A 14,249-nucleotide genomic window follows, 5' to 3' on the forward strand; every position below is an offset into this window, starting at 1 on the left:
CAAAAACCGCTGACACAAATAGTAGGTGAGTCATTTCAAAACGATTGATTTTGTGTCAGAGATCCAATACTAAAATTGAGTGATTTTGCAAGGTTTAAGGTGAGAAATCTTACAATTCTTAAGATCAAATTGATAAAGTTAGTTAATTTTTCTTATTTAGGGCTTCATATGTGGTATAAATGGTGTATTTTGCGGTTTTTTATACCGAATGTTGTCATGATAAAATGGTACACTTCTTTGACGTTTCAAAAAGCGGAATTGATATCTAAGCTTACACTTCATCTGCTTATTGAATATCAAATGTTCCTTAGAAGAAAACATGTTCTAAAATGTGAACTTGCAAAACGCTAAATGTATCGATAACGTCGTAATTTAGTAAACATTTAGCTTTTCAAATAGAGATCAAGGTCGTGTATGGAATTTGTAGTGTACAGCACCTTCAAATTGAGTGAATTAGGTGATGTCACGTTATATTAAATAAACTTGAGGGGCCGGGAGAGACCCAAATGGCTTTAATATTATATTTAGCTAGCCATAACAGAGAGTTTGGTCTATCTTGTGTCTGCATTAAGGTAGAATAAATTAATAAGAGTACTGGCATCTTCAGGATCAATTTATTAAATTGTCCAGGCCATGTAGCATGTTGTATAGTACATGTACCAAAAAATCCAGTTATAATCTGGGTCTGAGCTTGTAAATACAGTTGAACTCTCATTAAGTGGCTACCCCTATTGGAGTTGGGTGCTCTATAGGGGTTTTGCAGAAATTAGTATAGGGCGTGGTAGAAACATCACTTTATTGCCAGGAAATCAAGACACCCTCACTTACGTGTAGCTTAGTGACAATGGAATCACGTCAAAATGACAATAGACATATGTTTGAATTTATCAGTCGTCACTTGCATGAGTTCATATAATTGGGGGACAGTAATGCCTCTGATAAAGGATATATTGCTTTGAAGTATAATTAGAATATTTTTGTTAGCAATTGGAGAGGGTTATAAGAGGGGGAGCAAGAATGAGTTTCAAAGATGGAAACAATTTTATGTACATGTATGCTGACATTTTATTGTCAGTAGATAAAAACCATGGTAGCTTTGTTCGATTGTCAGTAGAAAGTAATTTTGGTAGCCATCTAGTAAACAGCTAATTAAAAACCATTTTGTTTTGTACTCTTTATTTTGTAGGCTTTAGAAGTCGAACGTACGCCATGTCCTTTGGTGAATACTCTGCAAACTCCAGCACAGGTAATGTAATGTTTCTTTGCAGTTAGACCTCTGTTTTTAACAACATAATTATATTGTGTTACAGTCTGTTATTCTACAAAATATCCATTCCCCTCCATTGGAGAGGGGGGGTAAGGGGGGGGGGGGGCTTAAAAAAAAACCCCCCCATTGGAGGAGTTTTGGTTTGAACCCTCCCACCCCTATAGAAATTCTAGTTTTGCTTCATACTTTCCTCTTAACATTTTGGCATCTGAAAACCACCCTCCCCCTCAGTTTCCAATTTTACCTGTGTGGGTATGGATATTTCTAAGAACTGCACAGCAAATTGAAGCTTCTGTCAGTTTTTTTTTTTTTTTATCAATTCAACATACAAAGCTTTTCACTTATTCATAGGCTAAACTTTCAACCGTTTTTGCAAAGCAGCTGGAAATCAAGCCTAACTTATTCAGTGTATTTTTGACTTACAATTAAAAACTTCTCAATATGTATGTCCTTCAATCTGTTTTCTCAGAGTGATGTAGAATCTATTTCGGAACTACAGAATTTATTAAGATTTTAAATTATTGATAAATATTTGGTTCATGGAATGTGTATGATTTTTGTCAGTAAAAGATAATTACTTTGTATTTTGTTTTTTAGCATCAAAAGGTGGTGCCTCGGAGTATAACAGACTTTGTGGCTGTGTTAGTAATAATATTCAAGCAATCAACAAAAATGGTATGATAGTTAAACACACTCAGTGCTTTTCATCAAGTTTATTCTCTATTATAGAGTGCACACTTGCATGGCAAGTGGTACCTGTTGATAAAAGTTTTTCTCATAGATGGTGTTCAATAAGTTGACACTCAGTTAAATTGAGATTAAAATTGTGGACATTCAGACCAGTAGTTATAAAAATCATTTTGTTTTCATTTGATTACAGTGGACATATCTTGGTTCACTGCCTTCGTTAAATAAATTTTGTAACAGACCAGCTATTTTTCAGTGCTTTTTTCAAGCTATGCCACCAAAGCGTGTACCCAGTAAACTTATGGAGAGCAAGAAGACTTGCCACTAAAATAATTGGTTGTTGGAGGTGACCAGTTGACAAGTTGAAACATGTAACTCCCTATGATTCGCATTGTACAAAGCATTTGCACATTCATTTACACTAACTACCATATTTGGAAAATTGAGAGATACATTTAACCAATAAAAATCACTTTATTTGGATTAAATTCACAGCGCACGCTAGCTCACGCTCTATGGCGTAATCTTGTTTTTGAACAAGCTTTGTTGAATAAATGTAAAGTTAAATTTTGGTTAAATTTTCCTGTTTCATCTTCATGAAGTATTCTGGAGAACTCCGCTTCGATATACTAAATGAATTTCTTCAGTTTCTGTAAGAAATTTACGACATTTAGGCTGAAATTCAAGCAACTTACCGCAAAACCAAAAATTATGTTGCAGCGCGTGTCATTACGTGTATAAAGCATTCGCGTACAAATTCTTCGTCTTTCCAAATATGGTACTTAGGAAAATGAATATTCAATCGCTGTGCGCCCGTTACACGTTTCAACCCTTATGGGTTTCTGCTATTATTAATACATAGCGTCCAATCTAGCTTCCCAGAAATTCCAGACAAACAACAAAACCCCTCAAGCCTTACAATGTATAACATAGCCATGTACCACTTCCTGCTATGATGTAATTTGCTGCTTGTTTGAATCAACAGTGGCCACAATTCAAAAGCTTGTGGATAAGCTTGGCACCTCAGAGGATAAATCACAGCTGCACAGCAAACTGTAAGTTATGACAGCACTTTAATCAGTTTTCTCTGACTTGAAATCTCTGTAATAGTGTTTATTTATAAATGAATGCTACAATGTTGTTATTTTAGACAACAAACAGAACAGGCTACACAAAGACTTGCCAAGGAAACTCACTCCTACTTGAAGCAGCTGCCTCATCTGTTTGGAGATTTACCTTCCGATAGAGTATGTAATGTATTTATTATTATAAATAGTAATAACAGGGGTCAATCTATTTCTGGAGTAATTTTTTTTATTTCTGGAGTGAAACTTGGCGCGATTATTAACTCTAGAACGCACCCTTTGCACTTATTAATTATGAAAGGCAACATTTTGTAGTTAATAACTGTGAAATGTGTCTGTCACGATTAATAATCTAGCTCTATGGAAACATTGTCACAGTGACACCAAAAGTTCGGCTCCGTAACATATATCTCACAAGAAGCCCCTTGTTAAGTAGTTCTTAAGTTTGAAATTTTTTTCCGTAATGTCGGCTTGTCAAGTGAGATTTGGTCTTCAATAATCTTTTGGAGCAAAGATTGGTAGCTACACTAAATAACTACATTTGCTGTCAAACGCAGTTATTGGCGGAGCTCCACAGCGGCCCGAAGGGCCGCAGAGCGGAGCCCCATACCCATAGAAAATTCACAGAAATAGGAAAACCATGAACTTGAGTTTTCGTGGTCATCGTGGCTAGCGGCATGGCTCGCGGGCGCGTACGTACGTACGGTGTCGCGCACTTCAGAAATAGATAAACCCTCACCTATTTGTTACTGGGCATCCACGTTATGATCTATTGACAGCTGTCAGTACAAGGTATCCGCTGACCAGTATCACGTGATCATATCGCGGGCTCAGGTGTATAACTCATCGAGGTAACGCGTTTTTATAAAGTTGACCTCTGACCGAAAAATGTTTTTTTTTTCTGTTGGATTGCGGGCTCATTATTTATATTTTATGCCTACGGTCAGTGACTTCAGATATTAAATAAAGGGCAAAGTAAATTACCGGGGAGCTCCGCTTTTAGGCTTGGCTAAATCTATTTTATAGTCTGGGGTTTCATGATTATTATTTGTAGAGCATGGTTATCAATCGTGGATTTAAAGACTATTAACCGTAAGTTACAAGATTATATTAAATCATGACAGATGCATTTTACAGTTATTAACTACAAAGTGTCACCTATCACAGTTAACAAGTGCAAAGGGTGCATTTTAGAGTTGATAATGGCACAAATTTCAATAAAGAAATTAAAAAAACACTCCAGAAATAGATAGACCCGTGTGAAGAAGGACTATAGCAACATGTTTTGGGATGGTGTTTATTTTGCGGCAACCCTAATTAAAAACTCATTTTATAAATATTTATCCAAAAAAGATAGCAAGAACCACCACATGAATGTTACTCTTTTTTTCGTATACAGCGTCAAAGAAAAATACAAGTGGAAAAGCTAGCAGACAACTTTACTACAGCATTGAACAGCTTTCAGAAAGTTCAGCGGGTGAGTAAGAGTCTTGATAAAAATCCACTGAAGATCTAAATGATAATTTAATTAATCTGCACAATTGACGGAACATTGCATTTCCAGTTCTTGAATCAGTTTTTTTTTTACCTGCTCTAAACAGATTGCAGCTGAGAAAGAGAAAGAATCTGTCTCACGGGCCAGATCCATGTCTGCAGGAATGCCAACTCCAAGTGTAAGTGTACAGTCATAATATTAATATACAAGACATAACCAAATAACTCGTTTCTGAGTTTCGTACTAAATAGGTAATATACCTGCCAACTTTTTCTGGGTCAAAGGCGTGAGATTTTTATCCTGAGAGTGCTAGGATTTCTGTAGATGACACGACCATTTCCGAAGATGTCCAAAGTATTCCGAAGATGTTCCGAACATATCCTGAACACAGTCCCAGGACATGTTTTGCTAAACACGACCACATTCTTAATGCTTTTCTTGTCAAAACTCTGAGATTTCGGGGAAAGTATTGTCATTAACTCAGTTTAAATAGCCGATTCCCTCTATAGCGCGCGCCTGCAGGGAATCACGGTAGTTGTATTCATGAATTCATGCGCGAGACTTAGCAACAATGCATGTTGCTAAGTCTCGCGCAAGATTTGATGAATACAACTACCGTGATTCCCTGCAGGCGCGCGCTATAGAGGGAATCGGGTATTGAGTTTTCGTTTCTCACATTGGTTTGAGTTCACATATTTTTGGAAAGTGTGCCATTTATGGTTGTGATAACTCACATTTTTTGACTAGGCATGAGAAATTGGTTCGTAAGCGTGAGTTGGTGTGAGATTGTAGTTTTCAACTCGTAGGCATGAGACTGATGCTTAAGGCGTGAGAGTTGGCAGGTATAAGGTAAATATGTAATAGACTTTTTAGAGGGTGATGACTGAAAAGGCTACTGCTGTAAAACTCCAATTTTCATGGCATGCAATGGTACGGTTTATTGCTTCTCTGTCCACCTGTATGGGAGACAGTAATCCTTCACAGCGAGCTTTATTTTCCCCAATCATTTGCTAGAAGTCATTTTTATTGTTCTAAAAAAGAGATGTTGCTTTGAGAGTAACATAGCTTAAAGTTGAGGAGCAGACAAACAGACCTCCGGCTGTTTCTGAAGTCCATCTGGTACTCTCAAATTATCCAGAATGTATTAACCATTTAATATTTGATAAAGAAATAAAAAAAACGCATCTGAGTGCTTTCTTGAGTTATATAAGCAGGCGGGAACAGTGCTCGAAATTAGAAAAAAATCCAGGTTGTCCTTATGGAAAATGCTGGACAACCTAACCCCTGAGTTTGGTTGTCCTGCTGAGGGCCTGGTTGTCCGTTTTTTGTTTAAAAATTTTGGTTAAAATTTTTGTTCTCAGGCCATGAAACGGTAACATTTATTTTACAATTCATAACGGTGTGAAACAGCTCATCCTAAACAAAACTGTAGAATTCCTTAATAAGAAATGAACACAGCATTTTCACTTACTTTAAACGTTAATGAGAATACTTTTTAGTACTTTCAGAAGCGGTATAGTAATTTTATTACTCCCTTCGCACGCAAAACACGCCAAACTCAAAACAGCTAAATATAAATTATTCTCAGACAACAGCCAGACAAGATACGTCTCAGATTACACGTGAGTCACAAATCTGTTCACTTAAAACAGACACCAATTCTAAACTATAGATTGAAATATGAAAGAAACTTGAATTAAACTTTGCTCAGAATTGAATTTCACTCAAGATGAAAGCAAGAAATGCATTCAAAAGCGCCAAGATGCTGTGAATTTTGAAGTCAATTGTCATGCAAATCTGCATGCCTAATTAATTAGTTACTTTCAACACACGTGCACCAAAATATTTCTATGAGTTCTGTACGTGTTTGGAAGACAACTCAGCAAGCTTATCCCAGCTTTATTGAACTTGACAAACTTCCAATTAACTGTTTCAACATTTGATTTCCTTTTTCTAAGAATTGTGGTGGATTCAATCGATTAGAAGAGAGCTATTTTTGTGTTTTAAATTTATTACTTCTTTGGTTTATTCTGTTGGGTGTTCACGGTAATGTAATTTCTTGGGTTGCGCGGCGGTCTTTTCTCGGGCAACCAGGCCTTAATTTTCCTTAAAAACTGGTTGCCCGAACGCACGTTTAGTCGTCTCGGACGACCGGAAAACCGCTAATTTCGAGCACTGCGGGAATTCAGAACACAAGAGAAGTGGGTAGAGAAGCTGAGTGCTTTTCGCACTTTTCGAGTGTTGTTAAAAATTCCCAAGTGCTTTTATATAACTCAACAATGCAGGAGTGGAAAGTTTTTTATTTATTTTATAAAATGTTAAGAAATTGCGCATGCTCAAACTGGTGACGTGAGCCGCATGCATTATATAACTCAAGTTAAGCATGCCGGTGATGTAAGCCACATGCTTTATTAATAGGCTATAATGAAGTCAAACCGACCAATCATAGCGTGCGCAATTCCTTGAACATTTCAGTTATAAATTTGTATGTTGCACTAACCCTTTTTATTTGTTTTTGCAGCATTCTTCCTTATTATTTTTATTAGTAAATTAGTCAGTGCCAGTATAATTGAATCAATATAATTTAATGTTTTGCAGCCAATGGGTGGCTTTACTGATGAGCATAGTTTGGCAGCTCACGACAGGTATTAATGTTTAGTCTGTTTCAGTTTACCGGTGATATGTGAAAATAGGCCTCACTTGCTCATTGTTTCCTTGTGACTAGTTTGTTCTGTGGTCCAGTTTATTGGCCATGACTGTTAAAAACCAATGTAAAATTAATTAATTAATTATCTTCCTATGTAGAACTGGTGGTGGAATCCAAGTACAAGCAGAAGAAGAAGTCTCAATAGAATTGATTGAAGAGAGGGAAAGGGCCATTAGGCAACTTGAGGTATGTGACAAAAACGCACCCCCCCCCCCTCTTTTACCCCCGGTATTGCTGGTTCACTACTGATGGCCAGTGTTGCTTAAGATTCAATTCTGTAAAGATATGATCTCATTATAAGGCATAAGTTCAATTTTTTATTGTTTCTATTAGTAAAATGTTTTGTAACTGTGTATTTAACAAACATCAACTGAAGATTAAAGAGAGAAGTGAGTATGAAAATGACCATTTCAGAGTGCATGTACACAATAATCTTCCCAAAACATACTTCTGCTGCAATATGAAACTTTCTTTTCAATATAATTATATATATATATTAACTTTTAATGCTACAAAGTAAAGAATGATGGTCTTTTTCCTAGTATAGACACTGTTGCTATTTCCACAATTGTTTTCATGCTTGTAATTACATTTTCACTGCTTTTACCCATCTAGTCTGATATTGTTGGTGTCAATGAGATTTTCCGAGATCTTGCCACTATGGTTTATGAGCAGGGTGACGTGATAGGTACAGTATGATCTTTTGTTTCATTTGTTTCTATGTAGCTTGTAGTATAGGAAAAGTTTGTTACAGCACCTTGCAAACAAACGCCACCACCTAACGTAGATAACACATCACCATTCTGTTTTGACAAAAATAAAATAATGTGGTTTACAAGTTTCTACACTAAGGCAGAGAGTACAAAAATTACTTATAACCTGTCTTATACCATTTTATAACTGGGATGCAAAATATAATTTTAAAGGCACACAAAAGCATCATTGTCCAAGTTGGCTAGATGCCGAAATATGGTTCTAGTATTTCCTAAAAGGACCATTGATAAATAAGAAATCTGATTATCTTTGATTCATCAGACATGGACAAATTTGTGTTGGTCACTGTCTGACAGCCAACTGTTTCCCACATTTTTCCTCTGTTCTTGTCTCCAAATTCAAACTGCTTGATGACATGTTATATTTTAGAAGTACCTTGGACTCATATCTTCAACCTGAAGTTTGTTTACCGTAAATGATCTAATAAACACCCACTCTCAATGCCTCCCCTGAAGTGTAAAGTTTGTTTTAGACGCCCCTCTCTAATAAACGCCCCGTTTCTAATAGAATACGTAAGAATACGTAAGAATCACCTCAAAAAACAAGGATTACCGAAATGCTCCATATAGTAAAATCACCCAATATGGTTAGTTTCTTGCTTGACTCGAACATCGACGAGCCCAAAAACGCCAACATGGTTGACCTCGATGACGATGAAAACGTCGATATCGAAAAATGAACGACATCTCTAGGCTTTGCATTAGCGCAGATGAGATTAGTTTCCTACACACAAACTCTGTTTTGTATCCTAATTTGTTTTGTTGACGTTGTTACAGTTAAAGTGAAATAAATGCCTCTCTCCAATAAATGCCTCATATCTATTTAATGCCTCCCCTAGGACCCCAAAAATTTAATAGATGCCCCGGGCATTTATTAGATCATTTACGGTATGTGCACATTACAAGATAAGCCATCCTGATTCTATTTTATTTAACAGATAGTATTGAGGCAAATGTAGATAACGCTGCAGTCCATGTGGAGGATGCAAATGTTCAGTTGCAAAAAGCTAGTAATTACCAGGTACTGTCATTTCTTGTAATTTTTATTTGTATTGGCATTATAGGCATGCAAACCTTGCCAACAGTTCAATACATGTAGAGGAATGTTAGTGTACACCATACATAGCTGTAGGTCTCTGCATGCATTGAACACCTATGGAACTAGGTAATGTGTACCAAGAAAATAGTTTGAGGTGGCTCGTTATAGTCAGAATTTCAAAAGTCACAATCAGGCATGCCCATTTTTGGTGTTCAATCATTGACTTACTTGACTTATGTCCAAAGCCCTAAGTGGGCAAAGGGCCGAAAAATCATTTGGAGTCAGGCAAGTGGTTGTGCTGCTCCCCATGTAACACTGCTTATTAGAATTTCCGGTTTTCCGTAATCAATACCTTTTACGGGATGGGGGGATTGGCCCCATGCCCAACCCCCAACCTGGAGGACCAGGGTTTTCTGTCAGGGTGTCCTTCCCTTAGCCACAATATCCCGTTATTTGAAAGGCGCCGGATACCCGCCTTTTGCCGTTGTCGCTCAGCTGCAGTACAACTGCATTACCAGGGTTATGACAAGGACATGCGACAGCCGACTTGGTGGCAGAGCCTATGACACGGTGGGCATTTCCTGGCATTTGCGAAGTGCACCTGGTGGCCCCAGTGCACTCCACCAGGGCCCCTTACCACCATTCAACCCCGTTCAATCATTGCTACCTATTTATTATATAAACATTAGTGAAATACCAGGAAATCTTTCGAGAAAAAATCATATCTTCACACGTGGAAATAACATGTTATTTTCACATGTGAAGATATCATTTCGAAACATTTTCTGGCAAGTTTGCCCTGTTTCAATGCTTAATGAGCCAAAGAAAATCGATATTAAGTCGAAACATCCTCGGATCTTCCTCGGCAATCTTCGGCAATCTTCGGATATCTCGGAAATTTCGGAAAAGTTGGAAAATGTTCGGAAACATTCGTACACCTTCGGACAACATTTTGAAAATCTTCGGAAATCTTCGGAAAATGGTCGGAAATCTCGGAAAATCGTCAAAAACATCGTAATTAGTAGGTTTATATAATAAACAGAATATTACAGTGGTGGTTGCTTGGAGATATGAAATTTATCTTCTCGTGTTCATCAATATCCCACTCGTCGCTGCGCTCACTCGTGAGATATCGATTGAACACTGAAGATAAATTTCATCTCCGTGCAACATGTAATATCCTCTATATATTAAATAATGTTTAGGTCAAAGATACCCTATTTTGGACCTTTTGAGGCCAATAACTCAAAAACTACTTGGTGAAATTTCTTGCTTTTGATATATTTTCTTCTCACCAACAAAGTCAACAGTATTGCAAATTTTTAAAAAATTCTGTAGATAGGTTTCGAAGCTACGTTATTTTTTCATAAATTTAAGGTGGCTCTGAACTCCACCTACAGAATTTTTTTAAAAATTGTTACATTGTTTTTGTCCATTAGACAAAAGTATATGAAAAACAAAAATGTTCACCATCTAGTTTTTAAGTTATTAGCCACAAACGGCCAAAATTTTGGTATCTTTGACCACTTTGACGTTACCATGGCAACTTGCTCATTGGTAAAACCTTTACAAAGTTGTACTAATATTTAAACCTTATTGTTATAGCTACAATAGAATGCCAAAGACCGGAATATCTAAACCATTATGAGCCACCTTAATTTAGAGACGATGCTGTGTTTTGTTGCCCTGAATATCTGAGTAAAGGGTCCCAGATCTGAAGTCAGGGTTTTGAAAAATCACCAGGATCATAGGCATGCAATGCAGGCAGAGGACTATAGCTGCAATACTATTTTTTGAGTATCCCAGAACTTTTGAATGTGCTGATCAATTTTTATTATTTTAGAAAGCAGCAAGGAAGAAGATGTGTTGCATTCTAGTGGTGTTAGTTGTTGTTGCCGCTGCACTGGGTCTTATCATTTATTTCTCAGTAAAGTAGTAAATTTATGTTAGGATAAGGCTTTAGGGCTTTAGAGGTCAAGATATTTTGTTGAGGAAATAGAAAATATTTTGCTTCATTAATTTCTAGTTGTGAAAAGCACAGTAATTTTTTTAAAGGTATCTAAGATTTATCAAACCAAACATAATGTGAAAGCCCTTGTCTGGAAACTTTTGGGAATCAGTGTCTAAGTTTCTGTTTCACCCAGTTTCAATTGTTTAACTTGTTTTTCCTCAAATTGTGACTAACGGTTTCGAGATGCCTAGTTGTTTGGTATAATGATTTATAAAAACATTGATTATAAAATAATATTGTTAAAAACAGAAGGTCAATGAATGGTAGGCTAGGTGTTAACATAGTTACAGCACCATGGTACGTTTAAACCTGCCTGCATTTTACATGTGTATAAAAGAAATAGAAAACTGCTGTTTGGAAGAACTTGAGTGTAAACCTGGGCTCACCTACCTTCCGAGTTTGCACTTGTAAATGTTTTCTATTTCTTTTAAAAATAAAAATTGAAAGAAAAAATATTTTCTATTTCTTATGTAGGTCTATCAGGTTTCAACCTCTGGTATTATAAAAGAGAGAAACGTATAGCAGCTAGAATTTTATACAGTTAGTTTACCTAATACAGACATTTCATGTAATGTCTAGTTAACAAATAGATTCCATTTTGCCGTGGGTCTGTTCAGTTATAGATCACAGATGACGTCAAAATGTGGTAAGAACAAAAAAAGTGGCCCACGAGCCGCTAGGCAAGTGGGTCACTGTTGTTCTTACCACATTTTTGACGTCTTCTGTGATCTATAACTGAACAGACTCACAGCAAAATTGAATCTATTTGTTTTATATATAATAAAACTCTGATTTTGACTATAAACTCTGGTCACGCGCGCGAGTCACACCACCGCGTGACGTCATCTATGCGTCTGTACTCTAATAGATCATAAGTAATAACCAATCAAACTGTGCGTAGAATTCAGGTTATTATATAATATAACGTACAGTTAGGCAAATACAGTATTGATTATGATGCTTAACAGACATGTATGTGGAAAATGAGACCGGATTGAAGCTTGTTAAGTGCCTTTCGTTGCTGTTATTAGAGCAGTTTTCAATTGTCTATGAGTGTAGTAACACCAAAACCAAAGTAATTACTCTGGCCAATCACAAAGGACACAGACAATCCAGTCAGCCAATCAAAACTCGAAGCAAATACATGTCGCAGACACGAAGCGCGCGAAAACGTGCGCAAGCGAGTCACGATTGTTTTTGGTTTTACTTCTGATTGGTTAAGGAAGTGGCGCGAGATTTTTAAACCAATCACTAAGCGTAGTAATGCAAAACCAAAGCAAACGCAAATTACTTTCAACACTCCAGTGAAAACCGCGCTATTCCAGTTTCTATCCTGTCTCACCCACTCAACTCGTTTAAGTTGTCGTTATAATTGCTTAAAATTTATGTTGTTAATGCTTACATGAAAAGTAAACAGTTTGTGATTTCGTAATTATCATTATCGTATCAATACAATGGTTAAATTTGCCAATTTCACTAGAATATTTTGTGATTGGATGCAATCCTAGATTTAACCCAATAGAACTTATTGTTATACAGTAACAGTAGTATGGGAAATCATTTACTCTTTTAGAAGGTTATTACGTCCCCCGAGTAAAAGACTATCGTCTTAGCTTGTTTTTTCTTAAATTACTTAAGGTAGATCATAGTAAATAGTTTGAACCCAGGAGTTTCAAGAGTTCGTATAATGTCGTCCGGGTGAGAGTAGTTCTGGAAAGAACTGTTATTGGACGATCACTCTTTACGAACTACACTCTTTTTTTTTTTTATAAGAATACAGTTTTTCCGACCCAGGCTAAATATTCTTATTTTTCTGCCGATTTTAGGCTGAAAATATTGTTATGAAAATTCTAAGAAAATACCGTTTGACATTTCCGTTTTAGCAAGTATTGGGTAATCAATTACAAGTGTTTAGCGTCCAGATCTGTATCGTGCTACATCATGCACCTGTTCCATCACTTTTCGTTGCAGCCAGCAAGGCCGTTTTGGCATTAAAAAAAGCGTTCCTCGCATAGATACAGTGACGGAAATGAAAATACCTGATTTTGTATCAACTGCGTGAAAGACAGTAACTGTCTTTGACGCAGTTGTTTGCGCAGTGATAAAGTGCGATCACTGTGGACAACTTACAATATTAAAAAAATGAAAAATTATATTCTTTTCAAAATTATTCTAAAAATATTCTTAAAAATTCACCAATTTCAGCCTTGATATTCTTATCAACTAGATTCTTATAAAATAAAAAGAGTGTAAGCTAGATCAATTAATATTAAGACAAAGAATCACCTTACTCAACTAAAACAGAAGTTAACAGAACATAGCTAAGAGGATCACCATACCAACCCAAGTTAATTAGTGTTTGCCCTCTTATCTAGGGTCGATTTTTGTAAAATGAAGAAAACGGATAAGTCCGGTCCTTTTATTCTATCGTGTGAAATACACTATGAAGAGAAATGTGATTGCAAGACTTTCAAGAGGGACATTCTGTAAATATAGATTTTGCAAGCCATTGTTGTTATAACAAGTAGAAACGTACTCGTGTCAGAAACGGCAAGGCTAATACAGTGCTCAACGTTTGAAGAAAAGAATACCTTCTTTTTGTGAGAATGAGCGAGTCTTGCCATAATTCTGCCCACTGTATGTTATTGGTAGTGGATAAAGTTAAATAATTTACATGGTAGATGATTAAATAAACTTGGGGTTTCATAACATTGTGTAAACGTGGACTCAAAGGCATTGTTGTGTGGTTTCTTGATTGCCCTGTTTTGTGGCAAAACTAAACACGAGAGAGAATTATTATCGGTAAAATCGATTGGCAATGGCAAGGTAAACGCTTTAACACTGAGATTGGCCAATGACAAGCAGCCCTTATTTTGTTTGTTCGTTTGTTAGTTTTCCTATAATCTTGTATCCATAAACAACTGGAGACAGAATGACACAAGAATCCCTGCAAAGATTCCTGCAACAATTCTCTATTAATGGTCTTCGTCATGTTATGAGTAATGATTTCTTTTTCTCAGTGCAATGCTTAATGCTTGTCTTTACCTCTGATCGCCCCCCTCTCCCCCATCTCTCTTTCGTCATTTCAGTAACTTTGAAATTACACTGAGTTTCATGGAGTACACATGCCCAAGAGCGTCTTAAAAGTAGCAGCTAACAAGTGATGCTCTAAGGATTAAGTGTAT

At 36.5% G+C, this 14,249-nt stretch overlaps 1 protein-coding gene across 1 annotated transcript; it reads left to right on the forward strand.

Moving 5' to 3' along the window:
* The first annotated feature begins 20 nt into the window (after nucleotides 1–20).
* On the forward strand, nucleotides 21–13,773 carry LOC144645426 (syntaxin-7-like). The gene is made up of 12 exons (XM_078505005.1): nucleotides 21–99; nucleotides 1,187–1,246; nucleotides 1,865–1,942; nucleotides 2,940–3,009; nucleotides 3,105–3,201; nucleotides 4,439–4,516; nucleotides 4,641–4,712; nucleotides 7,133–7,179; nucleotides 7,340–7,427; nucleotides 7,857–7,929; nucleotides 8,953–9,035; nucleotides 10,897–13,773. Exons 2-12 carry the CDS (start codon nucleotides 1,210–1,212, stop codon nucleotides 10,987–10,989), a joined length of 816 nt encoding a protein of 271 aa, XP_078361131.1. The 5' UTR covers nucleotides 21–99; nucleotides 1,187–1,209; the 3' UTR covers nucleotides 10,990–13,773.
* The last annotated feature ends 476 nt before the right edge of the window (nucleotides 13,774–14,249 follow it).

Source organism: Oculina patagonica, chromosome 3, assembly GCF_052425735.1.
Source record: "Oculina patagonica isolate OP01 chromosome 3, crgOcupat, whole genome shotgun sequence".
NCBI lineage: Eukaryota > Metazoa > Cnidaria > Anthozoa > Scleractinia > Oculinidae > Oculina > Oculina patagonica.